General features: G+C 38.7%; 4 protein-coding genes across 6 annotated transcripts; 1 reads left to right on the plus strand and 3 right to left on the minus strand.

Moving 5' to 3' along the window:
- Positions 1-92: 92 nt before the first annotated feature.
- Positions 93-12158, minus strand: LOC128251857 (kelch-like ECH-associated protein 1B). Of its 3 annotated transcripts, none has more exons than XM_052979093.1 (6): positions 12069-12158; positions 3645-3967; positions 3313-3570; positions 2573-3255; positions 1329-1534; positions 93-1265 (listed from the first exon to the last, which is right to left on the minus strand). In XM_052979093.1, the coding sequence occupies exons 2-6, from the start codon at positions 3957-3959 to the stop codon at positions 490-492; spliced, it is 2238 nt and encodes a 745-aa protein (XP_052835053.1). In that variant the 5' UTR covers positions 3960-3967; positions 12069-12158; the 3' UTR covers positions 93-489. The 3 variants fall into 3 exon arrangements, with proteins under 3 accessions (XP_052835053.1, XP_052835052.1, XP_052835054.1); XM_052979092.1 differs by lacking the exon at positions 12069-12158 and adding an exon at positions 4897-5665; XM_052979094.1 differs by lacking the exon at positions 12069-12158 and having other exon boundaries at positions 3313-3592; positions 3645-3786.
- Positions 12159-12534: 376 nt separating this feature from the next.
- Positions 12535-13606, plus strand: LOC128251880 (lysophospholipase-like protein 1). Its single transcript, XM_052979122.1, has 2 exons — positions 12535-13329; positions 13394-13606. Exon 1 carries the CDS (start codon positions 12619-12621, stop codon positions 13324-13326), a length of 708 nt encoding a protein of 235 aa, XP_052835082.1. The 5' UTR covers positions 12535-12618; the 3' UTR covers positions 13327-13329; positions 13394-13606.
- Positions 13377-15029, minus strand: LOC128251879 (probable histone-lysine N-methyltransferase set-23). The gene is made up of 2 exons (XM_052979121.1): positions 13590-15029; positions 13377-13531 (listed from the first exon to the last, which is right to left on the minus strand). The coding sequence occupies exons 1-2, from the start codon at positions 14227-14229 to the stop codon at positions 13377-13379; spliced, it is 795 nt and encodes a 264-aa protein (XP_052835081.1). The 5' UTR covers positions 14230-15029.
- A 701-nt stretch (positions 15030-15730) lies between these two features.
- LOC128251887 (protein midgut expression 1) lies at positions 15731-18111 on the minus strand. The gene is made up of 4 exons (XM_052979135.1): positions 18038-18111; positions 17889-17974; positions 16204-16411; positions 15731-16145 (listed from the first exon to the last, which is right to left on the minus strand). The coding sequence occupies exons 2-3, from the start codon at positions 17921-17923 to the stop codon at positions 16219-16221; spliced, it is 228 nt and encodes a 75-aa protein (XP_052835095.1). The 5' UTR covers positions 17924-17974; positions 18038-18111; the 3' UTR covers positions 15731-16145; positions 16204-16218.
- Between the last annotated feature and the right edge of the window lie 481 nt (positions 18112-18592).

The raw sequence follows: 18592 nt of genomic DNA on the forward strand, positions 1-18592 counted from the left end.
CCTACGGAAGAATAATGTTGTTGTTTGTAAATATCTATATCTAAACCAAATGAAAGTTATAATTCCCCAATTGTACCAACGGCTCAATTACATAATTTTTGTACATGTTTTTTTATTATCATTTTTCTTAAATTAATTTCGTTTTCTTATAAATTACTATGAATGCACATAATTCCTTTGATAAACCTACTCTAAAAAAGTACAATACGCAAGTTATCAGTATGGACCTACAAAATACATAAAATACGACACTTTCCTTCCACTAATCAACTATTAACCCTAATCACTCTTTTTAAAATGGGCTAACGAGCGCCAGTTAATGTTATGGATGCCATAAAACTGTTTGACTAAATATCACCTAGCGTACACACTAGCAATATTTTAATGGAATGCTGCTTCTCAACATGGAATTCAATGGGATGCGAACAGGCTTTGTACAATGAATGATGTTTTTGGTTGTGGTTAAGCGTTAGGCTCGGATTCGTTTTGTCATGTGGCTGCAGTTAGTTTTCGGAGACGACCTTCAATGTGGTTGTGGATCACTTTCGCTGCGGTGGTAAGTAAACATGTTTTTTGCGCTTTATCGAATTTATGTGGGGCCTTTAATTTTTTGTCATCTCTCTCCGTAAAAGATAAGGGTGGAGTTCTACGAAATTTATTCTGCATTTTGGACCAGGGGCAATTCGGGTTGGCAAGCTCCTCCGAATTGATGGCGGGAATTTGAAAATTATGTCGTTCTGCTGGAGTTTCTGAATTCACATCTACTTTGGAATCACAATTGTTGCAGCCGCTCATTCCGAATGAAGTGTGGAACTGCATGTTAGGCGCGGTTCCGGGATAATGCGGACTTCCACCGCCGTACGGATTTTGTGATGTTTTTGCTTCCGCGCCACCATCATTACTTCCATCCGTCTGGGGTGTCTCGCTCTCTTCGTAGTCCATTAACGTAGTGGTGCAAGCTGGCTGATAAATAACAGCAGAAGCATGGCCAGATCGTCCCGATTTTAGTGGCGTTCCTTTCGTCCAGGTGTTCGTTCGCGGATCGTAGACCTCAACGATGGACAGGAAATTGTTGCCGTCAAATCCACCAATTGCGTACAGCTTTCCGTCCAGCGGAGTCAGCGAGAGAGCACTACGTGCGATTTGGATTGGCGCCACCATGTCCCAGGTATCGTTTTCGGTATCATAGCGCTCCACGGTAGCGAGTTGGCGGGTTCCATCAAAACCCCCTACCACGTAGATGTACTGGTTGATTGCAGCCACACCTGATTGTAATTAAATCGTATTATAGTCGAAGTGGAGATAACAGGAGGGCCATTCATGCTTACCCGCTCCACTGCGACCCGTTTGCAAAGGTGGCAGGAAACTCCACTCATTGTTCTCGGGATGGTAGCACTCCACGCTACCCAGACGCTCAAGTCCATCGAAACCTCCGATGGCATAGAGCAGGCGATTGACCACCACTACCCCTACACCCAAACGTTTTGCGTGCATTGGCTGTACGAGGGTCCAGCGATCGAGTTCGGGGTCGTAGCTGTAAGGGATTATATGTATGTATAAATAAATTAATGTTAAATAATTTGTATTATCATTGCTAGATTTGTATGGGTTTTTTGGTTACAGATTAAAACGGTCTGAAAAATAAATTCCTTGTCCTCGTTGTCAAGTTTACATCACAAAAGTTATCAAAGATAAAAAACAGCAAGATAATTTAAAATAACTTGTTTCAAAACTACAAAAAAAATGATTCTTTGCCCTTAAGAAAAATATTAAAAAACAAGAAAGGAAACAAACTTCGGCAAGCCGAAGTTTATATACCCTTGCAGGTATTGCAAGAATTAAATATTTTTGAAAACATTAAAATTATGATTTTCTTGCGTATATGTTTAAAAACATTGAAGCTATGATGATTTGCAGCTCAATTATTAGATAGTTATAATATATAATTTTATTATTTCTATGGGAGCTATATGATATAGTCCTCCGATTTTGATCAAATTTAAACAGTAATTCTGAAATATTTAACCATTACTATATGTCGAAGAACTAATAGAAAAATTTAAAAACAGCAAAGTTATAATTTTTTTTCTAGTTGTTCCTATGGGAGCTATATGATATAGTCCTCCGATTTTGATGAAATTTAAAATGTAATTCTGAAATATTTAACTATTACTATATGTCGAAGAACTAATAAAAAATTTAAAAACACCTAAGTTATAATTTTTTTGATTTATTTTTCCGATTGTTCCTATGGGAGCTATATGCTTTAGTCGTCCGATCCGGGTCGTTCCGACTTATATACTACCTGCAATAGAAAGACAACTTTTGGGAAAGTTTCATGCAGATAGCTTTAAAACTGAGAGACTAGTTTGCGTAGAAACGGTCGGACAGACGGACAAGGCTAGATCGACTCGCCTAGTGATGCAGATCAAGAATATATATACTTTATAGGGTCGGAGATGTCTCCTTCACTGCGTTGCAAACTTCTGACTGAAATTATAATACCCTCTGCAAGGGTATAAAAATTGAATACAAGTATCGAATACCAATTTTCATTAAGGAAGATACTTACTATTCCACAGTGTTGTGATACTCCATGCCCGCAGATCCGCCCACGGCGTACATTAACTCGTCCATAACGGCCACGCCCACTCGATGGCGGGGCACGGACATCGGGGAGCAGGGACGCCACGTCTCACTGACGGCACTATACCGATCAACCCAATCCGAGTCGTAGGAGGAGCCAATGTTGTTATTTCTGCCTCCAACCGCGTAGAACTTGCCCTTGAGGAAGGCGGCACCAAGGCCGGATCTTGGAATTCGCAGATTTGGCAGTGTCGTCCAAGTCTTATCGTCCACATTGTAGGCCTCCAGAATGTCTAACGAATGCCGGAAGAAGCCGCCAGCCACAAATATCATGCGAGTGGTGTTGGGTGTCCGTTCCTTTACACCTGGACACTTGTGCAGCGTTAAGTCCTTAAAGATCTTGGCCAAATACTCCCGGCAAGCGGGCACCTTTCGCAGAACATCACAGTTTTTCATCTGCTCTTTGAGAAAGTTGGGCGTCAGGAACTGGCAACGCACGGCGCCCAGAATGTGTTCCATTTTGCAGTGCCGATTGTCCTCGTCGTATTTAACCCACTTTAGGACAGCATTGTAGACCTCTCGCTCCTCCTGCACATTCAGTTCATCTCTTCGGATCAGGGCTATCAACTGATAAGCTGAAAGTTGGAGGAACTCCTCCTCTTGGCACACCTAGAGAAACTCATAAGCTGTAACCTTTTACAAAAGATCCAAGCGAAGACAACTTACCTGGGTAAAATTCCGCTCAATAAAAATATTTGCCTTCTTTTGCAGTTCCACACAGCCGTGCTGCTCGGCAAAGTTGGCGATACCAATGGCATTGGTGGGGTCCAATTGGCGCTCTAGAAAGGCACAGCAGGCATCGATTACGTTTGGCACTTGGAACATAGTGGCTGCGGGCAGGAGCTGGCACACCGTCACCTCAGTCACACGAATCTGGCCGGTGTACATGAAGTACAGGATGCGAGACATGGCCGTGGGACACACCTGAAAGAACGAAAAGAACGAACTGTTCATCCATTAAACCAACCAATTGAGGGCCGCGCTTAAGCTTAACTTACCCCCTGGAGCTGGACGCGCGACATTTCCGACTCTTTGAGGCCGCCCGTGAACATGGCCTTGAAATAGGGCGATGCGGCGGACAGCACCACCTTATGGGCAGGAAACAGCTCTTTCTTCACCTCGAGCACAACGTCCGTCAGCATGCCGTGCGACCGCATCATGAACATCATCTTCAGGGCCTCCTTGGGGTAGTTGGACATGCAGAAGGTCATGTCGTCGTCCGTAGCATCGTGGTCATCTAAGGTCGAGTGCACCGATCCGAACCGACCGCCGCATGATGACGAGATGGAACAACTTTCCGATGTGCTGTTCATCTCAGTCTCTGGAAAGCCAAAAATATTTTGTTTTTACTAAATAAATTAAGATATATTAAACTAATGAAAACATTTTAAGTAATACATTTTTAGTCTTAAACAATTTGTTTAAAGTATATTTATATAAGATACCATCAAACTTTACTGGCACTATGTTTTAATACGTACAGCTACAAATTAAATAAAAACACTAATTCTCTTACTTTTAGTAATTAACACACATTTTACAGCTAAGCCCTATAACCCTTGTACCCATCCAACGCAAATAGATCGCCAATCAGCCTAGGCTATATATTCTATTATGTTATCTAATCTGTTATGAATTTGCAAAAAGTACAAGATGGCACTTTAAAGAAATCGTCCCAGTGTGAGATGACGAATTATTTTATGCATATCCAAGATAGCTAAACGTTGAGATACGAAAAAGCCTTTAATGCGTTCAAGAAGTTTAGGGTATTATTAATTTTTTTTTTAAAACATTTTATTTTTAGATGTTTCGAATAGTTTATGATTGAAGTTTTATAAGTTCCAAGTCAAGATATATATAAAGAGCATTTAAGTTCAAACCTTAACAAACCAACACTATATTTACTGTTTCAAGTACACTCTTTCGAGCGTGCATTATAAAGTACTAAATGCCAACCTGATTCAAGGGTCTCTTAATATTCAACTCGAGCAAACCAACTAAAATAAATGCACGTCCGACTTTGGGTGATTTCACTGTAAAGCAATCTAGAAACGTTTCAAACATTTTCGCCAATCATTGTGGGCTGTTTTAGAGTGTGGGACCCGCCAGAGAACTTGATTCACAATGTGCACTGTCATGATCAGTGGTTTTCCCCAAAAGTCCGAGTAACAAAATTATCTTGCAAACTGGTTGAGAATTGAACTGTAGACCCATTGTAAAATCCAAAACAAAACTAAGAAGAAGACGAACCTTCTGGGCGGCGGGCGTAGATTTTGTGGGTGGGGATATCGGAGATGTGACTCCCGTACTGCATTGGGGATTGCATTTGGGTTTGCATTTTGACAGAATTAAGCTCTTTAAAGTTCACAAGATATTGTTGCTAAAATCAGAGATATGTCAACACTTCACTCGAGATAATGCCAATTCGCGAACAAAGACACAAAGTCTTCTCACACAGAAAATAAAAGCGCACGATCAGCTGCTGCTCCGCGAATCCGCTCCGGCGATCATGCGTGCGCCGTGAAGAGAGCCCGTCAACTGACTGCCGGGCGGTGGTTCGTTCGCCCCCAGAGACTAATCTCGCGGATGGAGCGGAGCGTCACAAAGAGCGCTATCATGCTTACATGTGACTCGGTTCTTTCGACCCTTGCTTACAGGTGAATACTCCTTGTTATGGCGATAAAAATTGTACCATGAATGAACGCACGGCTTACGAGTGTTGTTGGTCCGTAACGATGATGTTCACAAATCAGTACCTTTGGTTACCTAACCTGCCCAGCAGTTTTTTTAGGAGAACATGATTTTCCACAAGTTTTATGTCCCTATCCAATTATTTTGTAGGGTAGATGTGCGTCTACGCATCGTTCTCGAAAACTTTACGCGCGTCATTCAAGCATTTAGGAATTTCGTTTTGTTAAACAGCTTAAATCTGTTCAAAGTCCATACAAAATCTACGACTTAATACAATCAAAGAACAAAAGTTATGCATATTTCTTAAAATCTACTTAATATCACAATTCTATTAAATATTTATGAAAGAAAATAATGTTGATGATTCGAGAAAATATTTATATTAAATGTATGTTTGTCTCTAATACTGAATTGATCATAAAGGATTCATTTTTTAAGTAATTGAAACGTACATATAACCTTTAAATTTGTATGTATTGCATTGGTATATCTGATTAATCACTGTTACCAAGCAATCGAATCATGGCAATAAATATTTAAGAATCATGTCATGTCTTTACTTTTCCAAAACTGGCAAAAAACCAAATATTTTTCGAACTCATAATCTTGTTATCTGCTTATGTATGTATGCAATATAAGAAATGTTACATTGTAAATTGAAAATTGTATTCATCTTGAAGGGGAGAAATTGGGAATATTCGCCGACTATAAAGATTCTTCTCTTTCCTTTTTTTTGTATCTGAATCTATGAGGTAAGCCTTTCAGCGTTAAGGGGCTTCCCCTAGAAATCTAATTTCTGTAATCCATTGAATTACGCACTTTAGAATCTCCAGCTGCGTTAGTATTGAACTTCCACTTCGTTTATCAAAAAGGGTTTTTAAAATTTCCGCGTAAAATTACGCTATGTTTGTTGGTAAATGATAAAGGCAAGAACTGGGCAAATTAGTGCCGAATCATGGTGAGGAGGCAAAACCTAATACACATTAACACGTTCGGACGGATTTGTGTAGGTGAAAACAAATAGCGTAATCAGCACGACTGGTGGGAGAGTGTGTGTGGAGGTACCGTTGAACTTTGCTTCCACATAAACAAATATTACTCACTTACATTCCACTCCGTCCCCCTCCCACGCACGCTTTTTAATATTTACATACACACACGCACACTCGTACTGCCATGTGCCAAACAGCTGATGGAGGCCATGAAAATGGAACGCACAGAAGGCCATTGTTATTAAAAAACCAACTTAGTTGTAAGAGATTACTGCAATGCATGACAAACATTTATACCGCATCACCAGGGATCTTGACAGCTCAATTCGTTTTAACAGAGGCTGTATATAACACGTATATAAACCGTAAATTTCTCCCTTTGTTTCATTGAAGTTTTCTTTAGAAGTTAAATTCACTCCTCGGCGTGTTGGTACATACAAAATGTATACTAATGTTAGGCACTTGATTTTCACTGTTTTGTTTATAGATTTTATGGTTTTTTTTTTTTGTGGTTTAAGTTGCCGCAACACCCGTAAGTGCCGTGGAGTTATTTGGCCGCCCTCGCGAACGTGGAAATCGCCAAGCTCTTGATTTGGTTACTGGTTGGTTATTCAGATGTTAATCTTAATTTTTTCCAGATATTCAATTATAATTTGGTATGAGTTTGTTGGTTCGTGTTTAAAGAAATGGTAAATGTCGTGGTATTTTTTCAGTATTGGGTAATTTTGTCTTGCAGAGTTGTATTTGGAACAGCTGAATATGATGTGCGATGCGTTATCGAAATCGTTGCAACTGTCACATCTGTTATTGTTTACTACGTGCATTTTGTTTAAAGTATAATTGTCAAAAGCGTTACCGCTCATTAATCTGTTTATGATTTTTATACCCGAAGGACTGAGGTTGCAGTTCAAGTTGTTAAACCAAGGTTTGTTTAGCGTTGTTGGAAAGAGTTCGCAGTAACCCCGCTGTTTACCACTAGCGAATTCGGCGTACTCCTTGTCCCAGTCCTCCTGTATTAACCTGTGTATTTCAGCTGTGGCATCTTTTATGCTCCATCCCACTACAGTGAAGATACCGTGTGAAGGAGCGTTTTTGGCAGCCAAGTCCACGAAATCGTTTTGGGGTATGCCAGAGTGGCTGGGTATGTAATGGATTTCAACCGCCACTAGTTGAGGATGATTGGCAATTTTCTTTCTTATGTTGCAGCTTATGTAGTTGTCGTGACTGGACTTAAGAATTGCAATTGCGCTGTTTCTGCTATCCGTCAAGAAGGCTACGCGAGTTATGCCCACCGAAACGACATGGTCGAGGGCCTTGTCAATCGCTAGCAGTTCGGCCGATAGCGACGACAAAATCTTGTTCGTATAGTAACTGGCTGTAAAATTCGAGCTATTTACTAGAAACGCTGCGCTTGAATACCTATCTGTTACTGACCCGTCTGTGAAAATGATGTCAAAGTTCCTATTCCTAAGAGATCCCATTTTTTCCTTAAATATTTGTAAAATACTAGTTGTATTCATATCACATTTGTATTTGGCTGTTCCCTTAAAGAAATCTAGGTCTACCCTTATTTTACTATTATGTACAGGTAATGGATCACATATTTTGACTTGTTCTAGGATATGTTTAAAGTCTTTATATAGTTTGGCATAACTAGTATTAATTTCACTATTGGATACAAGTTTATCTTTGGCTGGCAACTCATGGGCAAAAACTTTTATCAATTCTTTTGCCGTTTGAAAACAAATTCTGTACTCGGGCGGAAGCTCCGCTGCCATGTGATATACTATCGGTACCGGTGTACACTTTATTAAGCCGAGTACGCGTCTAAGACTGAAATTAGTTTGTACTTTTATTTTATCCATAGCTGTTTTGGACATTTTGCTAAATGAGGAACATGCATATTCAAGCCTACTTCTGGCAAACGCTTTGTATAGCAGAAGACCTTTCCTGGGATTTACCCCGAAAGTGCATCCACTAAGCAATTTTAAAAATGCACATGTTTTGTTTGCAGATGATATTGCGTGTTCAATGTGTGCGCATGGAGAATTATTGGCGGCTACTATTCGTCCTAGATATTTGATTTGCACTACATCTTTAATTGGGATTCCCTTATAAAAAACTTGAAGCGACTGTTTGCGCAGATTAAAGTGAATAACGCTGGACTTAGATGGATTAAAGGATAAATTTAGCTCACCACACTCTGTTTCAAACTCCGCTATTTTTTCTAGAAGTATATCCCTTGCTCCTGAAAAGGTAGCATCGAAGCAAACTAGAAAGAAGTCATCTGCGTATTGAAACAATTCGCAGTTTTCGTCATTCAAACTGTGAAGATTTGCAGTGTATAGATTAAACAAAGTGGGGCTAAGGGAACTACCTTGGCAGACTCCTCTATCAACTTCAAGGCGAATTTTCCCCTTGACAAGCACTCGCTTCCTAAGGAAGTCAGATAACCAGGCAACGTGATGTTGATTGAAGTTGAGATTTCGGAGTTTGGTCTCTAAGATTCCTATATCGACACAGTCAAAGGCTTTTTGCAGATCTAAACAAGCTGCCACTACCTGAAGTCCTTCTGCTTTTAGAGCTTGCACTTTGTTTATTAGATCATTTATGCACATGGATGTGGATCTGTGTTTCCTAAATGCATAAGATCTATTTGGAAGCAGCCTATTTTGTGAGATGTAACTTGAGTTTAATAAGGCCCTCTGTTATCTTAAAAAGTACGCTTAGCAAGCAAATTGGCCTATAGTTATTTATAACTGATGAGTCTGCGTTTCTTTTTGGAATTGGTACCACGTTTATCTCCCTCCAGCTTTCTGGTATCTGGCCTGACAGCCATACATTGTTAATAAGATGAAATAATTCGGATTTCTTTCCAGGAGAGAGCATTTGTATCATTCGATACGATAACTTATCTAGTCCCCTTGCTGAGTCAGGCTTTCTCGAAGCTATAAATTCCAAAAAGTCATCTAACTCAAACGGATTTCGGACATGGAATAGCTGATGCCTGTTAGGGTTGGGAGAGACTCCTATTGTAGATGGTGTATTTTTAATTGCATGTAAAAACTGTTCGTCTTCTTCTTCAGACCAAGTGTTGCCAGTTCGTTTTATCTGTTTATATTTTTTAAGATTTTTAATACTACTCTAGATGTTTGGGCTTTCCGAGATTTCATTAACAAATGATTGAAAATTGGATTTTCTTTTGTTACTTATATAGTTTTGAAGTGCCTTTTCTGCCTCTAGGGTTTTTCGGGCGTCTTCAAACTTTTTGGAGCGGTAGAATTTCTGCCTAGCAGCATTTCTTAGACGAAAAAGTTTTTCAGCTTCCTTACACCACCATTTTTTGGGTTCGTAGTTATTTTTTCCTGTTATTTTCACAGTGTTTGACTTGATTGACGCTTCTAATGACTTGGTTATAGCTTCTATGCTGGTAAAGTTAGTGTTTTCGAAATCAATTGCCACTTTGTCGTGGAGAATTTTAAAAGTATTTACTTCAGTACTGACATTATTAATAACAATTTCAATCGGGAAATGATTGCTGTTGGTAATTTTAACTTTGGAGGAACTCCATGAGATATTTAAGTCCCTTCTGTTGCAAAAGGTGAGATCTAGTACCGAGAACTGAACAGGACTGAGCGAAAAGGTTGGCGAACCATCATTTAGGCAAACAAAACCAGTATCAAGGGATACTCTTTCCAATGTGTGACCCTTGGCATCACTGGTCAAGCTGCCCCATGTTGTTGACTTCGCATTGAAGTCACCACCAATAATGGTGGGGTTGGCCAATGTAGAAGCGTAGTTAAAAATGTTTTTAAGACCCTGTTTCAGATCGGATACTGTGGTGGTTGGGGGGATATATAAGCTAAAAATATTAACATTCCTCTTAAGGTTAAGAGTTTGAACGCCAATGTTTTCTATTAGATCAAATGATTTTAGAATTCTAAACTTGATGTTGTTGCGGATATAAATCCCAACGCCGCCATAGCCGTCATCTCTTGGATTGCAATGAAATTTGAAATCTGGGATACTACAATCGGTATTATCCTTAACCCAGATTTCTGAGAGTAAAGCTATGTCGACGTTGTTATTTATTAGATACATATTAAGTAAGTGCTTGTTGTTAAGTTTGTTCAGGCTTTGAATGTTGATTTGAAAATTTTCATTATGGTATTACAGTTTGTTGGTGAGATTCAAAAGAACTGGCAATCTGAAGTGCATCCAAATCCGCGTTGCTTTTGTTCACGAAGTCTCTGATCTCAGTTAGAAATTTTATAATTATTGTGTTTGTACCTACTTCATTTCCTGTGTTACCAATAAACTCCGTGATTTTCTTGCATAACGCATTTAGTTTGTCCTGAGCTACATTGGAACAAGTCTGAGAAATGGAACTCAGATTGTTCATCCCGTTCCCTTTGGTTGTACTGGCATATGAGTTTATAGAATGAATACCCTTGGCTGATTCTGCTGATGAATTAAGAGTACTGTTTGCCTGATTAATTTGCCATGATGGCGTTGGGAAAGATAACTGATCTTCCATTGCAGGCGCTCCTCTGCGAAATAGGGATGGGTATTTCTTACGCGTCTCTTGTATAGTTAGGTTTTCTAAAGTCCTAGTTTTCTGAATGGCATACGCTTTCTTTCTGGCTGAACAAGATGGCGATGTAGCCACGTGGCTTTCCTTGCAATTAGCGCACTCAACTTTTGTGCAAGCTTCTTCTTTGTGCACAGAACCGCACTTGAAACATTTCTTCTGTCCCTTGCAATGTTTTGCAGTATGTCCAAATCGGAAACACCTGAAACACTGCACGAAATACACATACGGCTGAACCTCCACCTTTGAGTACAAGAATTTAATCTCCTTTGGTAGTTGCTGCCCATCAAAAGTTATTTTGACCCTGCCTGTGGGAACAAGTTCATTCTTGTTGTTTTTATCCTTTTTCATAATTCTGCAAACATCTAAAATAGGAATCTGTGAACTAAGGAGATCTAAGAGCTCTTCATTTTTTAGATTGGATGGAATATTAAATATTATGCCTGTCCTGCTTGTGAAATGCTTAAAAATCTTCGGAATATAACCCTCTCCTTCTAACTCATTACAGCTTGCTAGATTGTTCGCTGAAACGGCCGAACCACACGTGATCTTGCACCTCCCATAACCGATTCTGGCGACTTCCTCAATCCCGCCAATTTTTAACTTTTCCAAAGAAGCCGACAATTGGAATTGATTAATGGCTTTCCTTTCTGCAGTAATGCTTAGCTTGTCTATACAGACCACGAACGGTCCTTTATGATTTTCGTCGTAGCAGTTCTGAGAAAAACTTTTTGTTGAACTTACAGTTTGCTTTGGGCTTACACCCGGTTTTTTTTCCAATCTTCTGTTCCTTTATAGTTTCCATTTTTGGGGCGGATTTCACGATTTTCTTTAAATCCTGTGGTCCTTTGCTCCTTGTAGCAATAGTTGATGCGACATAAGTTGGTTTGACTTTCGGGATGGTACCACTTGGTGGTGGCTTTTCGTTTTTCTTTGTCAATCCCATTTCTAAGGAATTTTAGGCGCGTTGGCTCTTCCAACGAAAGCGCGAGCTTCCTGGAAATCCAAGCGTTCTTGGAAAAAAAAAAAAAAACTGTCAAGAATTTGGCGGCCAAATAAATTCACACGGCTTAAAGTCAAGAGCGCACAACCTTCACCACTGACGGCTGAAACGCGAATGATTTTATGGTTTATTTACGGTTACTCACAACTTTATTTATTTAGTTTGCCACTTCACTAGCCACTCCGATTTTTTTCTCCTCTTCTTCTTTGAGGTAAACGGACGAGTGTTGGAAAACGCTAGGCCGTTTACATCTGTGAATTAAGGAGTTACCGGATGGTCGAAAGATTAGATTCAAAATTTAAGAACTTCATTAAAAAACCTAAAACTAATATTATTAAGTTTTTAGGTTTGCTTTTTAATTTTGACTAAATTTTGGGCAGTTTTCTCATAATACCTAAAATACGGTCTAACTACTTAGTCAGCTGGGTTTGTTTACAAGCAAATAGTAAAAAATACTTTTATAAAAGAAATTTGAGAAAAAAAATATAATAAATAAAACATACTCAAGGTGTAAACGGCATTTATTAACAGCTGAATAATTACAACAGACAAAAAAAGGAAAGAAATGGAAACAAAATTGTTGTCAGCTGCTGATAACACATGTATTTTATTTTTATTTTCATAGCTGGCCACACTCATGCCCTTTGATTTCTCTTCTATCGTGCAATTAATTATCAACCAAAGGTTAACTAAATATGAAGCCGGCATTGAAGACGGTTAATGCCACAGGGAAACACACCGCCTCCGTGATCTTTTTCCACGGATCCGGCGACACCGGTCCCAATGTTCTGGAATGGGTGCGCTTCCTCCTCGGACGCAATCTAGAGTACCCGCACATTAAAATCCTTTACCCGACGGCTCCGCTGCAGAAATACACCCCGATGGACGGCGAACTATCCAACGTCTGGTTTGACCGCAGGTCCGTGAACATAGCCGCGCCGGAGAGCAAGAAAAGCTTGTCACAGTGCTACGATGCGGTCAACCAGCTAATCGACGAGGAGGTGTCCAGTGGAATACCGCTGGGCAGGATCATCGTGGGCGGGTTCTCCATGGGCGGAGCCGTGGCCCTGCACACGGCATACCACTTGAGACCCAGTTTGGCAGGTGTATTTGCGCACTCCTCGTTCCTGAATCGCGGTTCTGTTGTCTACGATTCCCTGGAGAGTAGTAAAGCCAGTGCACTGCCGGAACTGCGAATGTTCCACGGAGAACGGGATACTCTAGTACCAAAAGATTGGGGCCTGGAAACCTTTGAAGCACTTAAAAAACTAGGCGTCAAGGGCACCTTCCACCCACTTAAGAACACCCTGCACGAACTAAAAACCGCCTCTCTCAAGGATCTTGAGCAATGGATACAGGAAAAACTGCCGCCTCTGGAAAACCAAGTGCTAAATAAACTCTGATTGGCAAGTATCTAGATTGATTTATTCAACATAAGCATTAGTTAATTTATTTACTCCCCGATTTCAGTGTTCGGCATGAATCCCGTGCAAGTTGCAGCAGCGCAGAGGCAATTCTTTCCGTTATTTACCTTTTTGTACTGCCCCTCTCCGCCGTAATGAAAGCACAACTCCTCCCAGGCCGGAATATCTCGTCCTGCAAAAATACCTAAAGATGAAGATTCGTTAGCTCGAGGAATCGGAGTATAACTAGCAATAAAACTAACCTATTTTCGGCAAGGGACAGTCTATTCGTACAGCAGCTATTTGACAGTTTGGCTCACAGCTATGGTTTAGGTAGCGTCCTATGTTCCCACGCCTAGAAGGATCCACAATGGTCACCTGTTGCTTCTGTTCGCTGGTGTGTTCATTAAGAACCAGGACATAGTTCATCCAGCCAAGTTCTTCATTGATCTTCAAGCGCCTTGTGGCCTCGGATGTGGTCAAAAGTTCTCCGGCATATTCACAGATGAAGGCGCCGCGTAGAATTTTTTCTTTGGTGCGGAGTCCTTTGGATCCGTATACGAGAGAATCAAATATTTCCAGATTTTTCCTTGGTCCATACTGCACAAGGCGATTGGAGCAGGTGTTTCTACTGCACTTGCAAAAATCATTGCATTCGACGACGGGAATTGAGAATTGCTTAAGAAGCAGTTCCCTGCCCTCCGTTGGGTTTTCGTATTGACTTCCATGTGGACAGATCTCGTTTTTTTCGCAGTCTCCGTGGCAGGAGCATTGGTTAAGAAGAACAGAATTGTATTCATCCGCCAAATGTTTAAATTCTAAACTATCATCGTTTGGCATCAAAACAGATTCGAGTATATATTCTAGACTATCTGGGTGCTCATAGTCGTCGTTAAAAGCCATCTCACATTCTATCCATCTAGGATTGTTTTTATTTTTTTTAAGCAGAATTACTGATGGTTTTTCTTTATTCCTTATTTGTATGACTTTAAGGCGTTATTGCGATTCCGTGTTATTGAATTCCAAGCAGTCGGTCACACTCTTTATTTAAAAATGTTTATTAAGTTGAAAGGCATAAAACTCCAAAGCAAAGTATTGCATTTCTTTATCATTTTATATCCTTCCCATATATATCTGACCGTTTTATTTTGGGCGTTACCAGACTGCCAGAAAATGGTGACTGTCCTTTGTGATGAGTTCCCATTTCCCCTGCAAGGTTGCTTTCCACTGCTCCACCATGTTGGACTTCCCACTCCCCCGTCGTGGTGGGTTTCCATTTCGGAGCGATGAAGGGGCTGATTTGGATCCAATCGAAGTTGTCGAACGATTGGCAGCACTTCTGTACTTTATGGGAGCCTGGTAGAAGTTCATCGAGTCGATGGCTTCAAAATGGTTCTGAATATATCGATTTTATTGGACATTGCCCGCTGGGCGGAGGGACAGTTTTCGGAATGCAGGGCCCATGTGAAAAGCTTTTTGGATACTTAGATTTATGCTTTTGGCCCGGCTCTGTGGGAATCTTGTAATGCAGAGGTCAAATAATATTCTTATCAGTAACTTTCGTACTCTTTTGAAAGGCTTCCGTTTGGTTGTTTACACAACTTTTGCTGGATTTTATCAGTAGAGGTTTTTACTATAACAAGTACGAAAAGTTTAATGTTGTAATAGTTAATAAATATGTTGTTTATAAAAAATATAAGGAAGTAATAATTTGCAAATCGCCCATGTTTTTTTTTTTTGTTATAGCATTTTAAAGTTGTTATAATTTATTTTAATTAGCTAGTTCTTCTATTTCTCTGTTTTCTGGAAATGCTTATACCAGAACTGCTCTGCACAAAAAAAATATATGAATTCGATGTGGCAGTAATATTTGGTGGTTGCAACTTAATTTAAAATTTAAATTCAAAACATTCATGCATCCATTATTTTGATGAATTGGGAAGTAATCTAAATGAACTAAAACCATGTAAATTATTCAAATTGTGAAAACAGGAACGCAAATCGATTTCGAGTTAAACGACTTAAAGTTAAAACTGGAATTAGTTTGAAACATTTTTTTTAAAACCATGCCTTGATATATTGTTGAACAGATTTTTGTTACGTGAAGAAGAAGACATTGACGAATCGTAACATACAAATTCTGGATAGGCATCATCAGTGTATATCTTTATTCGGTCATTTTAGGTTCAGGGGGCTTTAAACATTATCAAGCATGTACAAAAACGCGGCTGACCAGACGATAATTTTTCAATATGCCAGGGCTTAAAATTAAAATAATTGAACTTTGGAAATTTCGATCTAATAGGAGGTAAGGATGGTGCTTCAATTTTGTTTGTGTGCCACATCAGTTCAATCAGAAGTAATTTTTTTTTTTACACTTCATCTAATTGTATTAATCGAATTATAGATTTAAAATTTCATCAAATACCGAAATATATTTGATTAACTTCATTGATTCACATTAAAAATAACTGCAGAGGATAGCTGTAATAGGAATGATCTAATGAAATATTTGTCTAAGGCCTGCGTTTCTCCCTTTTTTATTTTTATTGTAAAACATTTTTTTTAGAATGTAACTTTTTTATTTAGACATCATAAATATATAATTATAAAATTGTTTTGTATTGAAACTTTCTGTACGTGGGAGATTCTCAATAATATTTAGAGGGTGTAATAATTATTTGTACTGTTACTGAAAAAGTTTAACAATTATCTTCCTCTAAAAGGCTCCGGCGGTGTTTGATTGTGTAAATTGGTGGCAATTAATCTGGTTCAATGGAATTATGCAAAGCTTGGAACATATTTTTATGTAAACTTATCTGAAAGTAAATTTTTTTAGAGTCTTAGACAAATTTGTTATGCAGATTTAGTTTTTACCTTCCATTCTTAATTTTATTTGCTTAGGGCATCCTTGATTTTATCCAATCCTGACTGGAAGTTATCGGTAACTTTATTTGTCAGCTTGGTAACATCATCCTCCTTTTCGTAGTAGTAAATAAAGTAGACGGCCAATCCGACTACAATGATGACCACCAGAAATGTACTGATGACTGAAATGAGCACACTAAGCGCACAGTTGAAGCAGCTGAAAAGATAATAAATCGTAACTAAAATTAAATTGAGTAATTAAATTACTTATGGACACATTTTAGAGCTATGATTCAATTTACACCAAGTGGGAACTCATTTTAAGTTTCTAATTATTTTCTCATCAATTTTCAAATGAGATCACCAACAGCATGTCGTTTATAAATCGCCAACCACGTGTTTGTTTTCTGTGTGGTCAAATATTCAAAATGTGTTTATATGTTATCTTTGTGTTGTTTTATAGTTAAAGATAAAATCATTTTTAAGTGGTCATAATCATAACCTTAGTTAGCCATCATTAGCCTCAATAGTTTAAAAAAAGTCTTCTAACAAAACATAAACTGATGCAATCCTTCCGAATTAATTACGCATGAAAAGTTGTGTCTAATAAAATTGCACCCCAAATAGCATTCATAGATTAAATTTCCACCCCAGCAGAGAGGTACAACTACGTTTCGAGGGCCAAGAGCTGGCATTCCTACGGAAATGCGAAACCGGCGACAAGCTGCCGGTTGTTGGCCAAAACCACTGGGGCGGGGAGATTCCTGGGGGTAGATATGTATGTATCAAAAGAATAATTCCGTCGCGCCTCGATGGAGCCAGGACTTTCTGGAGCCAGATGGTACATACAGAAACTAATGCGACGCACAGTGCCACTGTAGTTCGAAATTCTACTAGACATGACCACATTTTTTGTTTGTATCTAATATATACGCAGAAATTGACTTTTTCAATTGTGGTCACTGTGCGCGAATATGAATGTATATATATATGTACATATGCATACACATAAATAAGTGCCTTAGGGAAGCGTGAGCTGGAATAATAATAAGTAGTCTTCTGTGGATACCATGTTGCATGCCATGTACGTATATTTTTCACAGCAAATATGCGTATGATACCATAGACAATTAAGTAATTTATTCTGCCAGCTGTATGTATGGGATGATACACCATCGAAAGTGGAAATACTTCCAGGTAGAATGGATCTGAGTTCGGACTCTCGAGCGGTTTGTTTACCTGCTTTCATTGTTTTCATTTGTGATATGGAAACCTGTGTGAGGGCAAACCCACATGTATAAGAGTTGCAAGTGAGAATTTGCACAGGCGATTTCCAGTTTTCTCTGAATTCTGCTTCCGCTTTAAAATTACATTGTTCTCTTTACGCGCCCTCTTAGTATATATATAGAACAAGTACCGGGCATTATTTATAGGACTGTTTATAGGAGTCAAACATTAATGTATGTAAATATGAGGAAACTTAAGTTATCAGGTGGTTGCACACTTTCTTATCTTACTCGCTGACTTACTCACGAGTCCCCAATCTATTTATATTTCTTGAGCCATTTCCCCCCGTTTTATTAATGGTACCCTACAAATATACGTAAATGATTCTGTACACTTGAATATCTTGCTTATTTACAGTTTTCAAGATACCAGATATTTATGATGCTTTTTTAATTTATAGAACTTACCAACAGGCTACGTTTCCGGCTAGGCACTTGCACATGTTGTTGTTCTTTTTCTATAGATGCCTTGGTGAAATTACAATTTTGAGTATCTGCAATTAAATAAAGAACTATTCAGAACATTACGCTTCACTAAGAAGAGTCAATCAACCCACAGCAACCGCTTTTGTCGACAAAGTTTGTTTTACTAAACCCAAAGAGAGTGAGTTTATTTAGCGTCCCAGTTCGGTTCGAAAACTTCTCTGTCATACATGTTTGACGTCGTACAGTGGTATAATTTTAAAATAATTGTGAAATTAATTAAATTTTCCATTATAGCATTAATTGGTAAGGGGTTTTTTTAATTATTTGTTCATTAAAATGTTCAATTTTTCATAATTATAAAATTAGAAATTGTAAGGAAATTCATGAATTTTGGTCGGGAGGATATATGTATATATCAAAAAATATCTTTTATTAAAAATATTGATGATTTGAGCTTACTTAGAATTATTATTTTTTTTTTTTGCTCTTTTGGACTGTTTGTGTATATTAAAGTTTATGCTGATTTAGAATAAATTTATTGTTTGTTTATTTGACCTAGTGGTTTGAGGTAATGCTTCTTACATATAACTCTAATACAAACTTTGTTCGAACCAGTAGAAGAGGCTTCCAACGTTGGCAAAGACTCAGACGTATTTCGTTCTTTCTTTGTTTTCCTGGCCTTCGCA

This window comes from Drosophila gunungcola, chromosome 3R (assembly GCF_025200985.1).
Source record: "Drosophila gunungcola strain Sukarami chromosome 3R, Dgunungcola_SK_2, whole genome shotgun sequence".
Classification (NCBI taxonomy): Eukaryota; Metazoa; Arthropoda; class Insecta; order Diptera; family Drosophilidae; genus Drosophila; species Drosophila gunungcola.

Bases quoted from the DNA above. Each gene is read 5' to 3' on its own strand.
- LOC128251857 (XM_052979092.1), bottom strand. From the start codon at position 4,984: ATGCAAACCCAAATGCAATCCCCAATGCAGTACGGGAGTCACATCTCC. The intron at 3,571-3,644 runs GTAAGTTAAGCT...TCGTTCTTTCAG, and splicing joins CGCGCGTCCAGCTCCAGGGG to GTGTGTCCCACGGCCATGTC. The intron at 1,535-2,572 runs GTAAGTATCTTC...AATCCCTTACAG, and splicing joins TATCACAACACTGTGGAATA to CTACGACCCCGAACTCGATC.
- LOC128251880 (XM_052979122.1), top strand. From the start codon at position 12,619: ATGAAGCCGGCATTGAAGACGGTTAATGCCACAGGGAAACACACCGCC.
- LOC128251879 (XM_052979121.1), bottom strand. From the start codon at position 14,229: ATGGCTTTTAACGACGACTATGAGCACCCAGATAGTCTAGAATATATA. The intron at 13,532-13,589 runs GTTAGTTTTATT...CTTCATCTTTAG, and splicing joins CTGTCCCTTGCCGAAAATAG to GTATTTTTGCAGGACGAGAT.
- LOC128251887 (XM_052979135.1), bottom strand. From the start codon at position 17,923: ATGTGCAAGTGCCTAGCCGGAAACGTAGCCTGTTG. The intron at 16,412-17,888 runs GTAAGTTCTATA...TTATCTTTTCAG, and splicing joins GCCGGAAACGTAGCCTGTTG to CTGCTTCAACTGTGCGCTTA.